General features: G+C 38.3%; 1 protein-coding gene across 1 annotated transcript; it reads right to left on the bottom strand.

Annotated features, from left to right (window-relative positions):
• Positions 1-1,248: 1,248 nt before the first annotated feature.
• Positions 1,249-16,593, bottom strand: LOC104237115 (sodium/hydrogen exchanger 6-like). Its single transcript, XM_009791201.2, has 22 exons — positions 16,135-16,593; positions 11,913-11,964; positions 11,739-11,798; positions 11,587-11,611; positions 11,408-11,493; positions 11,209-11,320; positions 9,900-9,962; positions 9,705-9,724; positions 9,501-9,598; positions 9,108-9,136; positions 8,681-8,712; positions 8,545-8,592; positions 8,393-8,453; positions 8,207-8,304; positions 8,030-8,105; positions 7,916-7,935; positions 7,364-7,461; positions 7,171-7,280; positions 2,372-2,455; positions 2,166-2,278; positions 1,923-1,999; positions 1,249-1,695 (listed from the first exon to the last, which is right to left on the bottom strand). The coding sequence occupies exons 1-22, from the start codon at positions 16,316-16,318 to the stop codon at positions 1,643-1,645; spliced, it is 1,599 nt and encodes a 532-aa protein (XP_009789503.1). The 5' UTR covers positions 16,319-16,593; the 3' UTR covers positions 1,249-1,642.
• Between the last annotated feature and the right edge of the window lie 600 nt (positions 16,594-17,193).

Raw genomic sequence — 17,193 nt, 5'->3', positions numbered from 1 at the left:
CCTTCGCGAACGCGGGACCTACATCGCGAATGCGAAGCACTACTAGGTTGCCCCTCTCAAGAGCCCTTTCGCGAACGGGAAGAAGGATTCCTCTGCAACAAAATACCAAAAAATCTGCCAACTTCCAAAACCAAGAATTGGTCTGTTAACCACCCGAAACTCACCCGAGGCCCTCGGGACCTCAACCAAACATGCCAACACATCCCATAACGTCATTCAAACTTAGTCGAGCCTTTGAATCACTCAAAACAACACCAAAACACCAAATCAACCTCGGATTCAAGCCTAAGAACTTACAAACTTTCAAATTCTAGAAACAACGCCGAAACTTATCAAACCTCGTCCGAATGACCTAAAATTTTGCACACACATCACAAATGACACTACGCACCTACTCCAACTTCCTGAATTCCATTCCGAGCCTGATATCAAGATTTCCACTGTCGACCGGAAACTCCAAGTATTGAATTTCGCCAATTCAAGCCTAAATCTACCACGAACCTCCAATTCACATTTCGGACGCGCTCCCAAGTCCACAATCACCTAACGGAGCTAACCAAATCATAAAAATTCAAATCCGAGATCGAATACTAAAAAGTTAAAACTTGGTCAAACCTTTTAAATTTAAAGCTTCAAACTGGGAATTGTTCTTCCAAATCTATTTCGATTATCCTGAAAACCAAAACCGACGATTTACCTAAGTCATAATATATCACACAAGGCTAGCCATGCCCGAGAACTGGCGAGCGAAGTGCAAGTGCTCAAAACGACCGGTCGGATCATTACACCTACTAGCCCAAGTATTAACAAGAGCTCAGCTGCGGAGACTTCAAGGTGTACTTGCCAACGTCCGCAGGCCGCGAAGTCCCCCTCTACGTAGACTATTCTATTTTCCTTATCCTTTTTTTATAGACATTGATGTATAGGATTATTCAGTACTACTATTTAAAGCTTGTGACTTGTATTCGCCAAGTTTTGGGAGTTGTATACGCTGAGTTGCAGAGCTTATTTTACATAGTTGCTGAGTTTTGAGACTTCAATTATTATTTCAGTTACTTCTGCATGAATGTTAGGCTTAACTAGTTTTAAAGATTAGGTGTCATCACGACATCCTATGGAGGAAAATTGGGATCGTAACAACTTCAGTTATCTCTACAAGCTAAACAGAATATACATTTTACTTGATAATCAGGAAGGAGCACCCGTAACTCTTTACCACAGTTTAAACCTGTACTAACTTCCAAAAAGTTAGAGATAAAACATTTTTAGACCTGCATTAACCTGTAAAATTTAAAGATGAACGAATAGTATAGCCATTTCAGCATATACAAGCCACTCTCAATGGAATCCTGTTTCCGGTCCTAATCCTGGCTTGAATATTCATATTCATATACAATATATCAGGTGCTTTGCTCTGCCAGGTATGTTTAATCCTGAACTTCCTATACCGATACCATCTGTTATTTCTTTTTGTACCCCTAAAGAATCTAAACTTTTCGTCATAATTGATGCATAATTACAATCAACAAGCCACTCATCCCCATTGATCCGCAGAGTATGCTTGAAGTTGATTTTATCTTTGCAGCAAAAAGTAGTTTGTACGAGTCTTGTTATCTGGAAATTTGACTGTGGTCTTTGAAAGTCAGTTGTGGCCATCATAAACACCCCTTCTGGAGCTGTGCATAATTGGCTCATCTGTGTAGCAGGAAAAATAAAGTCATATTTGCCTGAGCTTCTACAGCTTGTAGAAACTGATTTGCATGAGCTTATCGAGTTATTCGTTGTATATATGATTAGACAAAATAATTGATGAGCACAACAAGAAACGTAGGCAAGTGGTTACTAGCGTGTTAACAGAAATAGTCCGGTTCTCATATCAAGTCCTCAAAACATTATAGAGTGTAAATAAAGCGCAAGATTACCTTCATCTTCATCTCCACCTTGAGTAGTAAAGAATGGAGTGAGGTAGTTTTTGTCCAGTGCTGAAAATGAAGTCGTGCTGGAGAAAATAAAATGCATTAAAAGACAGGAAATGATGAGGACCACCTGTGTCTCCCAGCAGTAAAATCCACCAGCCAGTTAGCTGGGATGACTTGGTAACGTTGAGGCGACCAAGGTTCAAATCTCCCTACACTTACATTGTGTCACAAGCAAGTAAACATTACCTTTTGTGGAACTCCTTAAGTTTCATCCTGAACCTGTTCCCTGATGACGATTCACCATCATAAGATTCATCACTATAAGAAGGAGCTATATATCCATTGTTCCCCTCAAAGGTCTAAAGACAGAAAAGAGCAGGAAAAAGTATTAGTGCACTGAGCAGAATTCAACTTATTACACTGTTGGAAAACACCATTGCTAATACACTTACTTCACCCAAGGAGCCAGCATGACCATCACCCACAACTTCCAAGGCTTCTAACATGGTTCCTGTTGATCCTCCAATAATCAAAACCTGAAAAGTTGCAGTTTGATTAGATTATATCCAGAACATATTGTGAAAGAGATCATCCATCCAGTATGAAGGAAGAATGGGTACAAAAGAGTAATAGTAATCAAAATGGAAGCAAAGCGATAAAAATCAGTTTAAATGAATCAATATTTGGAAAATGTCAGAGTACATGGCTTCCACAGAACACAGACATTATTCACCACCAGTTCGTGTCTGTCTTTTTTAATCAGCTTTTTCTTGTTCTTTCTCTTTTTCGTGATAAAGTTCTCTAACTCTACTCCAACATAGAGTTCTCTAAGGGGTGATTTGGTAGGATGTATAAGAATAATGCGGAATAAGGTGTATTAGTAATGCATGGTTTAGTAATGCATGTGTTAGTAATGCAAGCATTAGTTGTGCATATATTATTTCTTATCTACTGTTTGGTGTGGTGTATTAAAATTATAATGCATTGCAAAAATTTTAAGAAAAATAGTTGTTTACAAAAATGCCCTCCATATTCTCTAGCTTTAAAGGACTTTAAGGACAATTTTGTCTTTAAACATACTAATGCATGCATTAATAGCCTTGGTATTACTAATGTCATGGTTTTATATGCATTACTAATGCATAGGATAATACCAAGTATGATGTATAACTAATACAAGTATTACTTATACACATGTTGAAAAAATGTACCAAGCAAGGTATTAGTAATGCATAGAGTTAATGTTTGCATTATTTTTTCTAATGCCTCCTACCAAATGACCCCCCCTAAGTGACTGTCTAATACAATGATCTTTAGAGCTGTGTGTAATATTAGACTTCTGTTTACCTTTATCTCGCACATACATTAATAGCATGTTTGGCCAAGCTTCTAAAATCAGCTTATTTTGAGAAGTGCTTTTCTCAAAAGTACTTTTAAAAAAAGTGAAGTGCTTTTGGTGAGAAGCAGTTTGTGTTTGACTAATTAATTTGAAAAGCACTTTTGAGCAGTAATTAGTGTTTGACCAAGCTTTTGAAAACTGCTTCTAAGTGTATTTTTCTCAAAAGTGTTTCTCAAAAAAGTGCTTTTGGAGAGAAGCTATTTTTTCCTGCTTCTCAAAAACTGTTTCTGCTTCTCCTCAAAAGCACTTTTTTCCTTCCAAAAGCTTGGTCGATTTTGGCCAAAAGTGCTTTTGGCAAAAAAAGAAAAAAAAAAAAAAAAGCACTTTTGACCAAAAAAAAAGCTTGGCCAAACAGGCTATAAGACCAGTTGTTAGAAAAGCATGTGGTTTCAGATAGTGCCACTGTGAATTACAATGCTCTTACAGAAGCCTTCGGGGTCATTTGGTAGGGTATACAAGAATAGCACTGAATAGGGTGTATTAAACCATTATATTGTTACACCATATATCCCGTTTTTAATGCTATGAACCAAAAATCTCCTAGAGAAAAGCATACACACTAAATGATCAAGTGATCATTAGTCCCTATATTATTCACCCATTGAATGGTTAAGGTTACTGAGGAGTTCGATAACCCCTTTCATGCTTTGGAATGTCTCTCCAACCTCGGGAAGAATAACCACAGGCATTGCTTGCGCAGGCATAGGTGGAGGATTGTCTTTGAACATTGACATCTCTACCACGATGATAATCCAGCTGAGGCATGTGGTTGGCCTTTTGATTGCAAACAAAAATGCATGGTCGTCCAACTTTTAGTTTATTGCTTCAAAGTCATAAAACTAATCTTCCTAATGGAAAAACAACTCAAATACGCCTCTATATCATAGAAAATAAAAAAAACGCCAAAAATGCTAAATCTGGTCCCTGGAAATACAACTAGGCTATCACATGTAGGAATTGTTGAGCTATTTTTCCGTTACAAAAAAATGGGTTTATATCTCTAAAAAAAAAGTACCCAAAAAATCTATGGCCAGGGTTGTCGGGTTGTGTGTGTGCGTGGTTGGGGGTGGGGTGGGGGGGTTTCAAATGGCAAATGTCGAGGGACCTATGACTTAGGCCACAGGTTTAAGCCCTGGACCATGCAAACGAAACATGATATGTTTAAGTGGAGAAGAGTAGAGGCGCAGACCCATTATCCCCGAGTGTCGAAGGCTGCAGTTGGTTCTAAGAGTTGGCCCAGACGGATTTCTCAGTCATCCAAAAACAAAACAAAAATTGAAAGTTGGATGATATCTATGAAATTAACCTTTCGTTGGTTATCTAATAAACTATGTAATGGAATGGTATTACATTGGTCCTGATAGAAGCCTTCTGATGTCAGGTAACACCTTTTGATGTCAGGTAACAGGTAAAGCCTAAAGGTTATTCCTGTCCCTGTCCGGAAATGTTAATCATCTCTCTTTTTACAAATATAAAAGTCTTCGGTGTATTTTGTTAGACTTCCAGGGTTTTCTTTTATGTAGATACATTGTTTCCTCCTCTCTTCTTTTTTTCGTGTATGCATCCCATCTTCTCATCAACGATTACAGAAAATCAAATTCAACAGCTTCCTTATAAAAGTACGTGCTCCTAAACTCTAAATACACCCTCTCGTATTATTAATAGTTGACTGGTCAATCTCCACATCTCAAAGCAAACTTCCTAACCACAATCAAGGAAGAACTGCTTCCTTAGGAGCAATAATTAGTCTCGCCATTACAAAGTATCATGTTTTACTTCTCGCAATATTTCTTCAACAGGAAGACTTACTTTATCGTATAAAAGATTTATCTGATACTTTTTCTCCATTATCTCAGGAAAATATAATGTCAAATTCTCTCTTCACCTACTAGCCATTCTGCTGCCCAAAATTTATTAGTATCATATGGCGTGCGGTTACTAGACTACTGCTCCATTAACTTCAATTCCAAATTTATGACTCCTGAGGCACTCCTGTCCACAGGCTAAATCGTATCTTTTCAGCATAACAAGAAGCTAGCAAATGCTAAAACGCTGCTTCAGGTACTTTAATGCCCCACCAATCTTGTGACCTATGAAAAAACTAAAAATAAATCGAAAGCTAAACAGTCGAGGAAAAATGTGAACGGAAATTGGCGGATTGGAAAAAGAAAATATTTTCTTTAGGAAACAGAATGGTGTTTATAAATTTTGTGCTGGATGCACTGCCAACTTAACCCTTGTCCATGTTCCAATGTTCAAATAGGTAGAGAAAAGAATTGACAAACTGAGGGGAATATCTATAGCAGGTCACAACACGCATAAAATTGGTCAACTTGAATACTGCCAGGGCAGCCAGAAAAGAAGGGCTGGGAATAAAAAAATAACAGGGATCAACACAAAGGCAGGACATCCAACTCAGGAGACACTTCAATGATTGGGAACTAGAGAGCATATGCGAAGTTGCCAACTACTCCAGCACATCAGCAACACTCAAATATCACAAGGCATTCCAGACTATTTGATATGGAAAGGAAGCAGAAGTAGCCATTCCACAATTCAGCATACAGGTTTCTGTCCAGCAAACAAATGCTGGCTGACCATGGAAGCTTATTTGGAAAAATAAAGCACCTTACAGGGGAATGTTTCCCATGGCCAGTGGCGGATCCAGGATTTTAAAGTTATGGGTGCTCGCTCAATATTTATCTAAATATTTGTAAGGTTACCTATATAAATTTATTAATATAGTCAAAGTTAATGGGTGCTTAAGCACCCACAACTCCCTACGTGCATCCGCCACTGCCCATGGCGGGTAGCGCACGAAGCATGTCCAACGGAAAACTTATAAAGGAGAGGAATTGTTATATGCAACTGATATGTGCTTTCTGAGGAAGGATATGAGGATACAAATTATTTATTCATCCACTGCAGACTGACAAGCAATTATGGGACATGATGCTGAACCCACTGGATCTTCATGTGTGTGCCAAGCAAAAGAGCTGTTACAGTGTTGGTTCAGGAGAGCATAAGAAAGCAGAATAGGAGATATGGAACACTGAATACAATCCCTGCGACCATTTGGTGGGTGGTTTGGAAAGAGCGGAACCAGAGAATTTGAGAAGGAAGAAGCAATGCATCCTTGCACTAAATTTAGATGTATATTTTTGCTATCATCTTTGAATTGGGAGACAGATGTACATGATACAGGTTTAATGATAGAATCTCGCAGTTCATTACGTGCAGTAAAAGAACCGAGCTTTTGTTACTTCCCCTGATTCAATTTAGACGACACACTTTCCTTATTAGTCCGTTCCAAAAAAGAATGACACATTTCTACCATTAGAAATAATTTAACTTTAAACTCTTTATTTTACCCTTAACGAGAAGCTTGTATAACTACACAAATGTCATGGCCCCACAAAGCTTTTACCCTTTAAGCTTTTATGACCACAAATTTCAAAAGCCTTTCTTTTTTTTCTTAAACTCCGTGCCGAGTCAAACTACCTCATCTAAAATTGAAATGGAGGGAGTATTTGGTAATGCACAGGCCCCGCAATCACTTGATGCTGGAAAAATATATTTTACCTTCTTTCATTTATTAAAAGAAAAACAAAGGCACAAAAGTTTTGGATCAGCAACTCTAATGCTTGCAATTAGCAAAGGAGGAAAATTTGCAGCTGCTAATCTGACTTCAATGTTTGTATCGAAGTACTCATTCAATCAACACTTTCTCACCCACAGAATAAGAGTCAGCTTATCAATTAGTTTCTCTTTACTGCTTGTCTCTGGATAGTTCGTTCACCCATATTAGGCCATCAATAAGAAGTAAATCAAAACTCGAGTTAGTTTGCCTACCGTTAATACAACAATGGCAGTGGTAGCAGTGAATATTGTCTGACCATGTCCTTCAGGAAGATCATGGACTGACTGCAAAGCAAGGGCAAAAGCCATAGCGCCTCGAAGGCCTATATGTCCACATCAATAATGAGTCAAATTAGAATTGAAAATCCAAAACGTAGGTTGAAAAAATAATTTCTTCACCACTTACCACTGTACCAGAGTGCTTTTTGATGGTTTGCTGGTATCTTCCGGTGTGGAGGTCGAACAAGATTCACCAAATATGCACAACCAAACACATTGGCAGCCCTTGATGAAAGAGAGGAAAAAGATTAGCAAATTTTGTATGGACAACCTCGTGATCATTCTATCCAATCTAATGCAAATTAGGGGGAAAATATAGAGCAATATAGAGCATTGGGACAATGAGCCAGGGATAAAACCATGTAGACAAGGGTAATCAACAACAACAACGACCCAGTATAATCCCACAAGTGGGGTCTGGGGAGGGTAATATGTACGCAGACCTTACCCCTACCCCGAAGGGTAGAGAGGCTGTTTCCAGGAGACCCTCGGCTCAAAAAGCAATTAGAGATGATATATTAGTACCATAAAAATGGGTATTAAAAATAACAACAATATATAAGAGATATGAAATATGAAATACAAAATACGAAATACGAAATACGAAATAGATGGCTGGTATAATACAACTAGAAGGACAAGGGTAATCCCAGATAAGAAAACAGAGTAACAAACATACCTTGCAATCACAATGAACAGCTGGGGGGAACAAGAAGTTAAGGGAAAAAAGGTTGATTCACAATAACATTAAGGAACGAGTTTCTATATAAAAAAGACTACATGTCAAGGATACAATTGAGAAAAAAATAAATCCAACATGGGACCAGCTATGTTTTTCCATTGCGATATCAAATCCCATATATATAAATCTGCACGTTAGACCAAAAAATCAAGCATTTACTGAAGATATTTAACAAAATGGGAAGTACAGAATATCACAAATCCTCAAGAACTTGAACGCCCAACTTACACAAAGGTTTCAGCCAATGATGATATCAGATGAAAGAATGCTGACACAAATCGCTGTGAACTTTCCGATAGATTTGAGTACGTATAGCGCTTCATAACCTACAAAACCAAATCCAGAAGTACTAAGCATATCTTAGAAATTAGAAAATGAAAAAAAAAAATGGAGAAACGATAGATGAGAACTTACGACTCCAGTGAACAATATAGACACTATGCCAGAGAGACCAAGTCCTTCTGCTAGCATATATCTGAAAGATGATGGTTAACAATAAATTACATGTCAGGTACAAGAACAAGATAGAATGTGGAAAATTGAGGGAATCTGATGTAGTAGCTTACGAGAAATATGGAAAGAGGACAAACAAACAGCTCTCCAAGTTCTGAAGACTGCCAATGGAATTCGTGGAAATACCATCAGTATAATCACAGTCAGAAATAGATCAAGCTGCGAAAAGCTATAAAATACTTGACTTACTTGTCAATATCCAAGCCAGCATATTTGAAAAGGTGTGTGGAGTCAAGGAAGCGCAACACTTTTATGAGCTAGAAAGCATCAAATACACATTTCATAATATGAAGAGTAAAAGAAGTGGACAACAAACAGAAGAGAATGAAAAGACCAAAAAGGTAAAGGCTGAGAGAATGAGAAGATGAATAACTTTCACTGCTGTTTGGTTATGCAGGATATAAAGGAAAATAAATATAACAAAATACAGTAGAACCTTTAAGCTTATTAAATAACAATCATGGTGCATTGAAACAATTAGCGATTATAGAGGCACCGTAATCTTTAGAAGATCTAGAGAGTTTGGTTATAAATCATTAAGAAGGCAACCCCTTCCTGGTTCATTTTTTCTGTGCATGAGCTGCACTATCGGAAGAAAGTAGAACATGAAGGATATCAAAGCAGAAACAAATCCAACTCCAACACCTGTAGAATCATAGCAGCAAGCAGTTAGTTGACTCCAAAAGAGCTAGAAGTCAAACTATTAAGAAATAATCACTGATCTTAGAACAAATGCATACAAATACTGACTCCAGAAGTTTCATTTGACTTTCTTTTTTTGGATAAATTTCTGGGCTCCAGCAGTTACAACGGAATCTATTCAGACTGCTTAAAAAGAGAGCATCCTCTTGGTCTCAGGCATTTCCAGAAAATGACATAATTTGAATAGTTTAAATAGTTTTGTTTTCCTAAAAACAACACCTGCTTGACCTTCTCTTCTTATGCCAACATTAGCTTTCACTGAGAGAAGAAGATGAGAGGAAAAAAGTAAACAGTAGAAGATACTAACCAGCTGACAAGGAGCCCATAAAAGTTTCAAAAAACCGGACAGTTATCATGAAGTAATTTTGACCAGTTGACATGTTGCTTCTGACCAATGACATTGTCCTACAAAACAATCCAGTGCCTGATTTTCAATCCTTCTGGATCTATTTATATGTGCAGATGCTCCTTGAAAATCAAATCCACAGCTGTTAAGCATACGTGTACTAACCTGTACAACGAAATTGCCATCTTCCAAGAGTGCACCATACAAAGAAAAACAAAGAAATAAATACACAAAATACAAATACATAACCTTGTTTTTTTGGGATAAATAGCAAATACAAATATTTAAAGTGCCAATGGGAAAACAAGTAATCGCCATAGTGAAATGTCAATTTTTCATATAAGAATGCGTAGGACTTACTGCATCATTTAAAACAGATTCCCCAAACACTAACGCATATAGGTTCACGTCTGTGCCAAGCTCCTACAATAATGTTAAAGAAAAACTCATTCAACAAAAGCACAGTACGCTTGGCCAATGATGAAACAGTAGACCTAGCTATATCAATTTGAAAGTTTTGAAAAGCCAGCATCACATAAGTTGGCAAAGAGAGATATCAGAAAGATAATCAATTGGTAAAGAGAGAAATAGTTGTATAAAAATGATAACAAATCCGGCAAAAAGAGATAACAGTTGCTAACAATATATAATACTAAAAGGTTTATTTATCAAAAATAAATAAATATAAGCTAGTCAACAGATCAGATACCAAAATTGATTATTTCAAAAAAAAGCAAAGCAAAGGAATGTGCCACATCAGTGCTATATTTTACTTATTCTAAAACTTATCCATCTTCAGTGTTTAAGATTTTCTCTACCTTTGTCATTCATAAAATAACAGTAGAACTTGTCTTAATGTTCTTCTAACTGTTGCATCTAAAGTTAAAGTAATGCAGAGCTTTCAGAGTTATCTTAAAATCAGACATAGCAGCAGATGCTTGAGCACGATACTGATCAGGCGGCACTAGTGATCCTCACACTTCTTCGTGGAGGACTTAGTAGTCTATCTTATTTTGTTTACACTTTTAAGTTGCACCCATTTTCAGTTATATGCTTCAGGTAGATGCTCCACCAACTGGTCCAACTCCACGTCCATTGTCGGTGGACAAGTTGACTAGTATGTTATGGTTTGTCTCTAGAGGACCAATTTATTATGTGATTAGGCCATTGAGACAAGTTTGAGACTCGGCACAGTTTTTCTCAGAATTGTTGCATGTTATCTGATGGTACGGGACCACCCAGAGTCCCATTGTTTGTTTGACTTAGGTCAGTCAAGGTTCACTTGGTGGTTAGATTGCTCGCAAAGTGCGGGTAACAACCTTCCAGTTTTGGGCCGTGACAATTAGAACATTGATCTAACATATCTCTTACTCCTTACTCAGTCGGCCTTCTGCTGGCGTTCATATACACAGAACTCAAGGGCTAACATGATCAATGACATTACATTGTAAATAGTATAGATGTCACCAGAAAAGAGCTTTTTTTAGATAATGAGAAGGAATTCCTTTTATGGATTTTATTGTGTAGACATATGTTGTAAATTGTACAAAACCAAACAAACAAAAAATTAAATAAAAAAAAATAGAAGACAGTCAAAAGTGCCTAGTCTAATACAGGAAGCAAAGCAGTTGATTAGAACTGTGCAGAATGCCAATAAAGAAAGACTAACCTGGAAAATAGACAGAACAGTGACAGGATCACTTGCCGATATAAGAGCACCAAACATCAGACACTCGACAAATGGAAGTTTGTACATGAGATACGTGACTCCACCAAGGTAACTGCAAAATTTGCATTCACAATAAATTAATTATATGAGCGTGGAAACTGATAATACAAAGAAAATCATAGATGCAAGCAGTACTCACACCAGAATGCCTGTGACAATAGAAGCAATGAAAGTTCCTAAAATAGCAAAAGTGATAATTGCTCCAAAGTTTGAAAAGAACGGTTTCTGCTTACAGCATCAATAAAAGCCATAATGTTAAGCAATGCAAAAACAAAAGGAGGTTGCATATCGAGTAAGTAACAAGAGAAGAAAACTTACAGGTGATAGACTAAATCCTGACTGAGTAAGCAAACGAGGTCAAGGAAAAGAACTTTTGCAAATAAATTCACGAAGAAGCTGAATATTTAACTACAGCACGAAGAACGAAAATAATAGAAAATTTCTGCAGGAAAGAATCTAAATGTGGATATAATATGATCGGTGGCAATAAAAAGAGAAAGAAAAACTCTTCATGGAAGTTAAACCATGCCCTGCCAAGCAAGAAGCAAAAGGGAAAAAAAAGAGTCAAAAGTCCAGCAACAAGAATCGGTAGAAATAAATAAAATCTTCAAGAACCAAATGGTGATGAAAATTCAAAAAATTACCTAATGCTTGTTTCTGTATTTGATATATTAGCCAATCCTCCTACAATCAAACCTGCCACAAAGAAAATCCATGCAACATAAATTCAGCAAGTTCCAAGATAAAAGGGTACCTCAATCGATCAAGTCAATAGCATATGCTGAACAACCTTCAAAATACAGTACTCGAATTGCATTTTACTGACTCACTAGAACAATGAACCATTACCAACATCAACCAAACCAAAATATCACAATCCCAAACTAGATGAGTTCAGCTATGTGAATATTCTATTCACTCTGCCCCCTTTGGGTCTCATTCATTCTAATACTCAATTTATGGGTTCTCTAAAGCTAGATAACACAACATACAGAGCTCTAACCAAACTAACAAGACTCCTAGGCCTAACGTAAATGCACCAACAACAACTAAATTCCCAACTCGTCGACAAAGCCTAGATGGATACTTTGCTCCACTGACTTCTTAAACAATTGCCCACGAGGCCACGACAGCAAAGTCAAATTGGCGCAACAACATTCCCAGCAAATTCCAGCTAAAAGGAAACCTCAAATTTTTTTTTCTTCTTTTCTTTTTATGAAAGAGGTGTTCGGGCTAGCTTGCGTGTACCTCGACTATTCCGCCGGAACTTGCTACCTCCCACCAACACAGGTACCAAGTAACTGCCACCAAAAGCTTTTTTTCCCTTTGATAAGGTAAAGTATTATTAATAAAAAGTATACCAAAAGGGTACACAAGAGCAGAAAACATAGCCTACAGAGAACACCCTAATCCAAAAATTCCAGATACTGGTCCATACTTTCTAATAAACACCTGGTACACCAGAAAACAGATTATGCAGATATAAATTTTTAAGACTAAAAATATTATTCTTTTTATTCTCAATGCAAACACTATCTCTTTCTGTCCAAATGGTCCAGAAAATGCACAGGGGAATGGTCCTACAAAGCTGCTTCTGAGACTTTGATATCTTTTGCACGTGCTTGACTTAGACTCCTAATATATGAAGGCATAGCCCAAATGACATCACAAAGATTCAGGAAGAGCTCCCAGCATGCTTACCAACTTTGCAGTGAATAAAAAGATGATTTACCGACTCCAAGCTTTCTCGATTCTTCACATAGATAACACCTGCTGCTTAAGGAAAGCCTCTTCTCTGTAGATTATCTTGAGTTAAACAGGCTTCTCTGATAGCAACCCATCCAAAACAATCCACTTTGATAGGTGCTTTGGTTCTCTATAGCATTTTCCATGGCCAATTCAGTACATAAATAATCAGATTGTTTTTGGAGAAGAGTGTAACAGCTCTTGACAGAATACTTCATGTCATTACTAGCTGTCCAAACCATGGCATCCTCTCTATCTTCTTCAACCACCACCATCTCCAGTATTTGAAATAATTGTCCAACTTCTTCCAACTCCCAATCATTAAAATCTCTTCGAAAATGTAGCTGCCACCCACTAGGAGAATAAAAATCAGAAACAGTCCCTGCTTTGTTGGTGGAGCAGTTGTATAAGGTAGGGAATTTAATGTTCAAACTTACGCCCCCCTCCACACATCAGTCCAAAATTTGATTCTGACACCATAGCCCAGATTCAGTTAAGTGTATTGTTGAAAATGATTCCATAGTCTACTGATGTTACTCCAGATATCACCCTTTGAAGAGCTTGACACGCAGGGGGACACCCTTTGAAGAGCTTTGAAATGCAGGGGGGCACCCTTTGAAGAGCTTTCGCATTTATCAAATTCTTCCAAATGCTTACTTTTCCATCATCATATTTCCACAACCATTTATATAATAGGATTTTATGTGTAGTCTCAAGTTCCTGGCCCCCATGCCTCTTCCTTATCAGTATCAAATTTTGCCATTTGACAACATGATTCTTTGTTTTTTCTGCATTTCCTTCCCTAAAAAGTTACTCCTAATAGTGTTCAATTTCTTTACTGAAACAGAGACATCAGATCCGTTGGAATCCCATCCAACGCACTACTTACGAAAGTGAGTCTGCCTCCAAGTAATAAGTACTGCTTTTTCCAAGTTGTTAACTTACTGGAACACCTATCCAGCTTTTTCGAATGAGAAAAATCACATAGTGGTTTTTTTGTGTGAAAGGTACCTCAATTTGAAAATGCTATGGTGGATTAAGAGTAAACTATGGAAAACCTTACTCATATAGGCATTTTCAAACATACATTATTATATAAACCAACAACAACAACAACAACCCAGTGTAATCCCACAAGTGGAGTCTGGGGAGGGAAATATGGACGCAGACTTTACCTCTACCCCGAGGGGAAGAGAGGCTGTTTCCAGGAGACCCTCGGCTCAAAGAGGCAACAAGAGACACTATATTAGTACTATCAATAGACTCATAATAAAACACCATAAAATACCATAAAATCCATAACATAACATAAATAGCATAAAAACAAAGTAACAGCAATATAAGGGATATAGGAAATACGAGAATATGTAGGGTATTAATACACAGAAGATAAAGCTCATCATCAGTAGTTGATCAATAGCATCCTAAGACTAATTCCTAACTGGCTAGTCTCACTCTAGTGCGCTGTAAAAAAGACATCACAATTTCCCCTAACCTACAACCTTAATGCTCGATCTCCACAATTCCCTGTTTAGGGCCATGTCCTCAGTAACCCTAAGTCGCGCCATATCCTGCCTGATCACCTCTCCCCAATACTTCTTAGGTCTCCCTCTACCTCTCCTCGTACCCACCACCGCCAGTCGTTCACACCTTCTCACCGGTGCATCAGTGTTCCTCCTCTGAATGTGCCCGAACCATCTGAGTCTTGCTTCCCGCATCTTGTCCTCCATGGGGGCCACACCCACCTTATCTCGAATATCTTCATTTCTAATCTTATCCTTCCTTGTATGCCCGCACATCCACCTCAACATCCTCATCTCTGCAACTTTCATCCTTTGGATGTGTGAGATCTTCACCGGCCAACACTCGGTCCCATACAACATAGCAGGCCTAACCACTGCCCTATAAAATTTACCTTTCAGTAACAGAGGCACTTTCTTGTCACACAGGACTCCCGTCGCTAACCTCCATTTCATCCACCCCACCCCTATACGGTGTGTGACATCCTCGTCGATCTCCCCGGACCCCTGAATAAACGACCCCAGGTACTTGAAACTACCCCTCTTAGGGATGACTTGAGAATCAAGCCTCACTTCCACTCCCGCTTCCGTCGGCTCTGCCCCAAATTTGCACTCAAGGTATTCCGTCTTCGTCCTGCTCAACCTGAAACCTTTGGACTCAAGGGTATGTCTCCAAACCTCTAACCTCTCGCTGACGCCGCGTCGTGTCTCGTCGATTAGGACTATGTCATCAGCAAATAGCATGCACCATGGCACCTCCCCCTGAATATGATGCGTCATAGCATCCATCACCAGGGCAAATAGGAAAGGGCTGAACGCAGACCCTTGGTGCAACCCCGTAATAACCGGAAAATAATCTGAATCGCCTCCTGCTGTCCTAACCCGAGTCTTAGCTCCATCATACATGTCCTTAATCGCCCTAATGTAGGCAACCGGGACCCCTTTAGCCTCTAAGCATCTCCATAAGACCTCCCTAGGAACCCTGTCGTACGCTTTCTCTAGATCGATAAACACCATGTGGAGATCCTTCTTCTTATCCCTGTATTGTTCCACCATCCTCCTAATAAGGTGGATAGCTTCTGTGGTAGATCGCCCCGGCATGAACCCGAACTGGTTGTCTGAAATAGACACCGTCCTTCGCACTCTCATTTCTACCACTCTCTCCCAGACTTTCATGGTATGACTTAGTAATTTAATACCCCTATAGTTGTTACAGATCTGGATATCGCCTTTGTTCTTATACAACGGGACCATTGTACTCCACCTCCACTCTCCGGGCATCCTATTAGTCTTGGATATAACATTAAGCAACTTAGTAAGCCATTCCAAGCCTGCTCTACCCACACACCTCCAAAGTTCAACCGGAATTTCATCTGGTCCGGTATTATATAAAAATGGCATTATAGACTCACAAATTGAATGGCTCAACCGGAATTATATAAACCCAGAACACAAAAATGGCAAATTGAATGTGAAAACCCTACCCATATTAGCATTTTTAGACTCACATTATAAGAACGGAGAAACTGAAATTTAAACGCTAAAAATATGAAAAAATTAAACAATACACAAAAGGAAAAAGGGAGAAGTGAAAGAGTACCAATTAAAAGAGAGGCACTGGCTTCAGGAATATAATAAAAGCGATGACGACGAAGGACATGACCAAGCACAAATGAGAGTACAAGCATCATGATCTGAAGAAGTATGCCTACTCCTGCGGCTTGTTGCTCTTTCCCTGGACTTGCTTTTGCCCCGGCCGGAGAAATCTGAAGATGATCCTCCATTGGAAGTAAACACTGACTGCAATTGATGCAAAGTCAGCAAAAGAGAAGAAGAAAATCACCCACTTTGATCAACTATCGCTTAATAGAGAGTTGAATTGGTGATTTTTATGGAATCAACGACGAAACCTAGGAAATTTTCCGGTAACGCGCTGGCTTCGAGACGTTTACTCTTTTGGGTTTTGCTTGTTTGAAAAGGCTCTTTGTGAGACAGATGGAGAGTATCTAAGAGAGCTTTCAGTCAGGTCTTGAAAGTTAAGCTAACAAATCGAAAAATTCAAAAGTGCAAGGTGAACGAATAATAAAATGGGAAAGGTCAAAGGAATAGAAAATGAAAGAAAGAAAGAAAGGGAAACTTGTATTAAAAAATAAATATATATTAGAGGTCTAATTTGGTTTGAGGAGAAACGAGAAAGAAAATGTGGGAGAAAATTTATTTTCCTATTGGACCTACAAATTTAAATCTATGAGATTAAAAGGCCAAATATTTTTGGCGTATTATCACTTCTAGCTCACGCCATAAACTATTTATATTAGGTAGCCAAAAAACTATATACAATTTGTATAATATTTTTATATAACAGACATATTATATAATTATATATATATTCGACTATTATTTTGAGAGCGACTATGCAATGTCATTTTCCCAAAAAAAAATTCTTTGCATTCGTCTAAAACAGGTGGGGTGCCTTGACTAAGGACAAAGCTCAGGTGTTGGGGGAGAAGTTATTGGCTATGGAGTCTAGAGGAGTAGTGGGGACTCAAGAGAGGTGCTAGGTGTCTCAAGGGTTTCTCCAGTGGCCGCAAAGGGGACTAGTGGTGGAATGAAGAGGTTCAAGGTAAAGTGGAAACCAAGAAAGCGGCATATAAAAAGC

This window comes from Nicotiana sylvestris, chromosome 5, assembly GCF_000393655.2.
Source record: "Nicotiana sylvestris chromosome 5, ASM39365v2, whole genome shotgun sequence".
NCBI lineage: Eukaryota > Viridiplantae > Streptophyta > Magnoliopsida > Solanales > Solanaceae > Nicotiana > Nicotiana sylvestris.
The sequence above is the reverse complement of the archived record's forward strand: the minus strand, read 5'-3'. Positions and strand labels throughout refer to the sequence as shown.

What these genes read in the sequence shown, in the direction of transcription:
- LOC104237115 (XM_009791201.2), bottom strand. Translation starts at nt 16,318, where the DNA reads ATGGAGGATCATCTTCAGATTTCTCCGGCCGGGGCAAAAGCAAGTCCA. An exon ending in ATTGTCACAGGCATTCTGGT is followed by an intron (nt 11,321 to 11,407) that starts GTGAGTACTGCT and finishes CAAATTTTGCAG; the next exon opens with TTACCTTGGTGGAGTCACGT. An exon ending in AATCTGTTTTAAATGATGCA is followed by an intron (nt 9,725 to 9,899) that starts GTAAGTCCTACG and finishes CACTCTTGGAAG; the next exon opens with ATGGCAATTTCGTTGTACAG.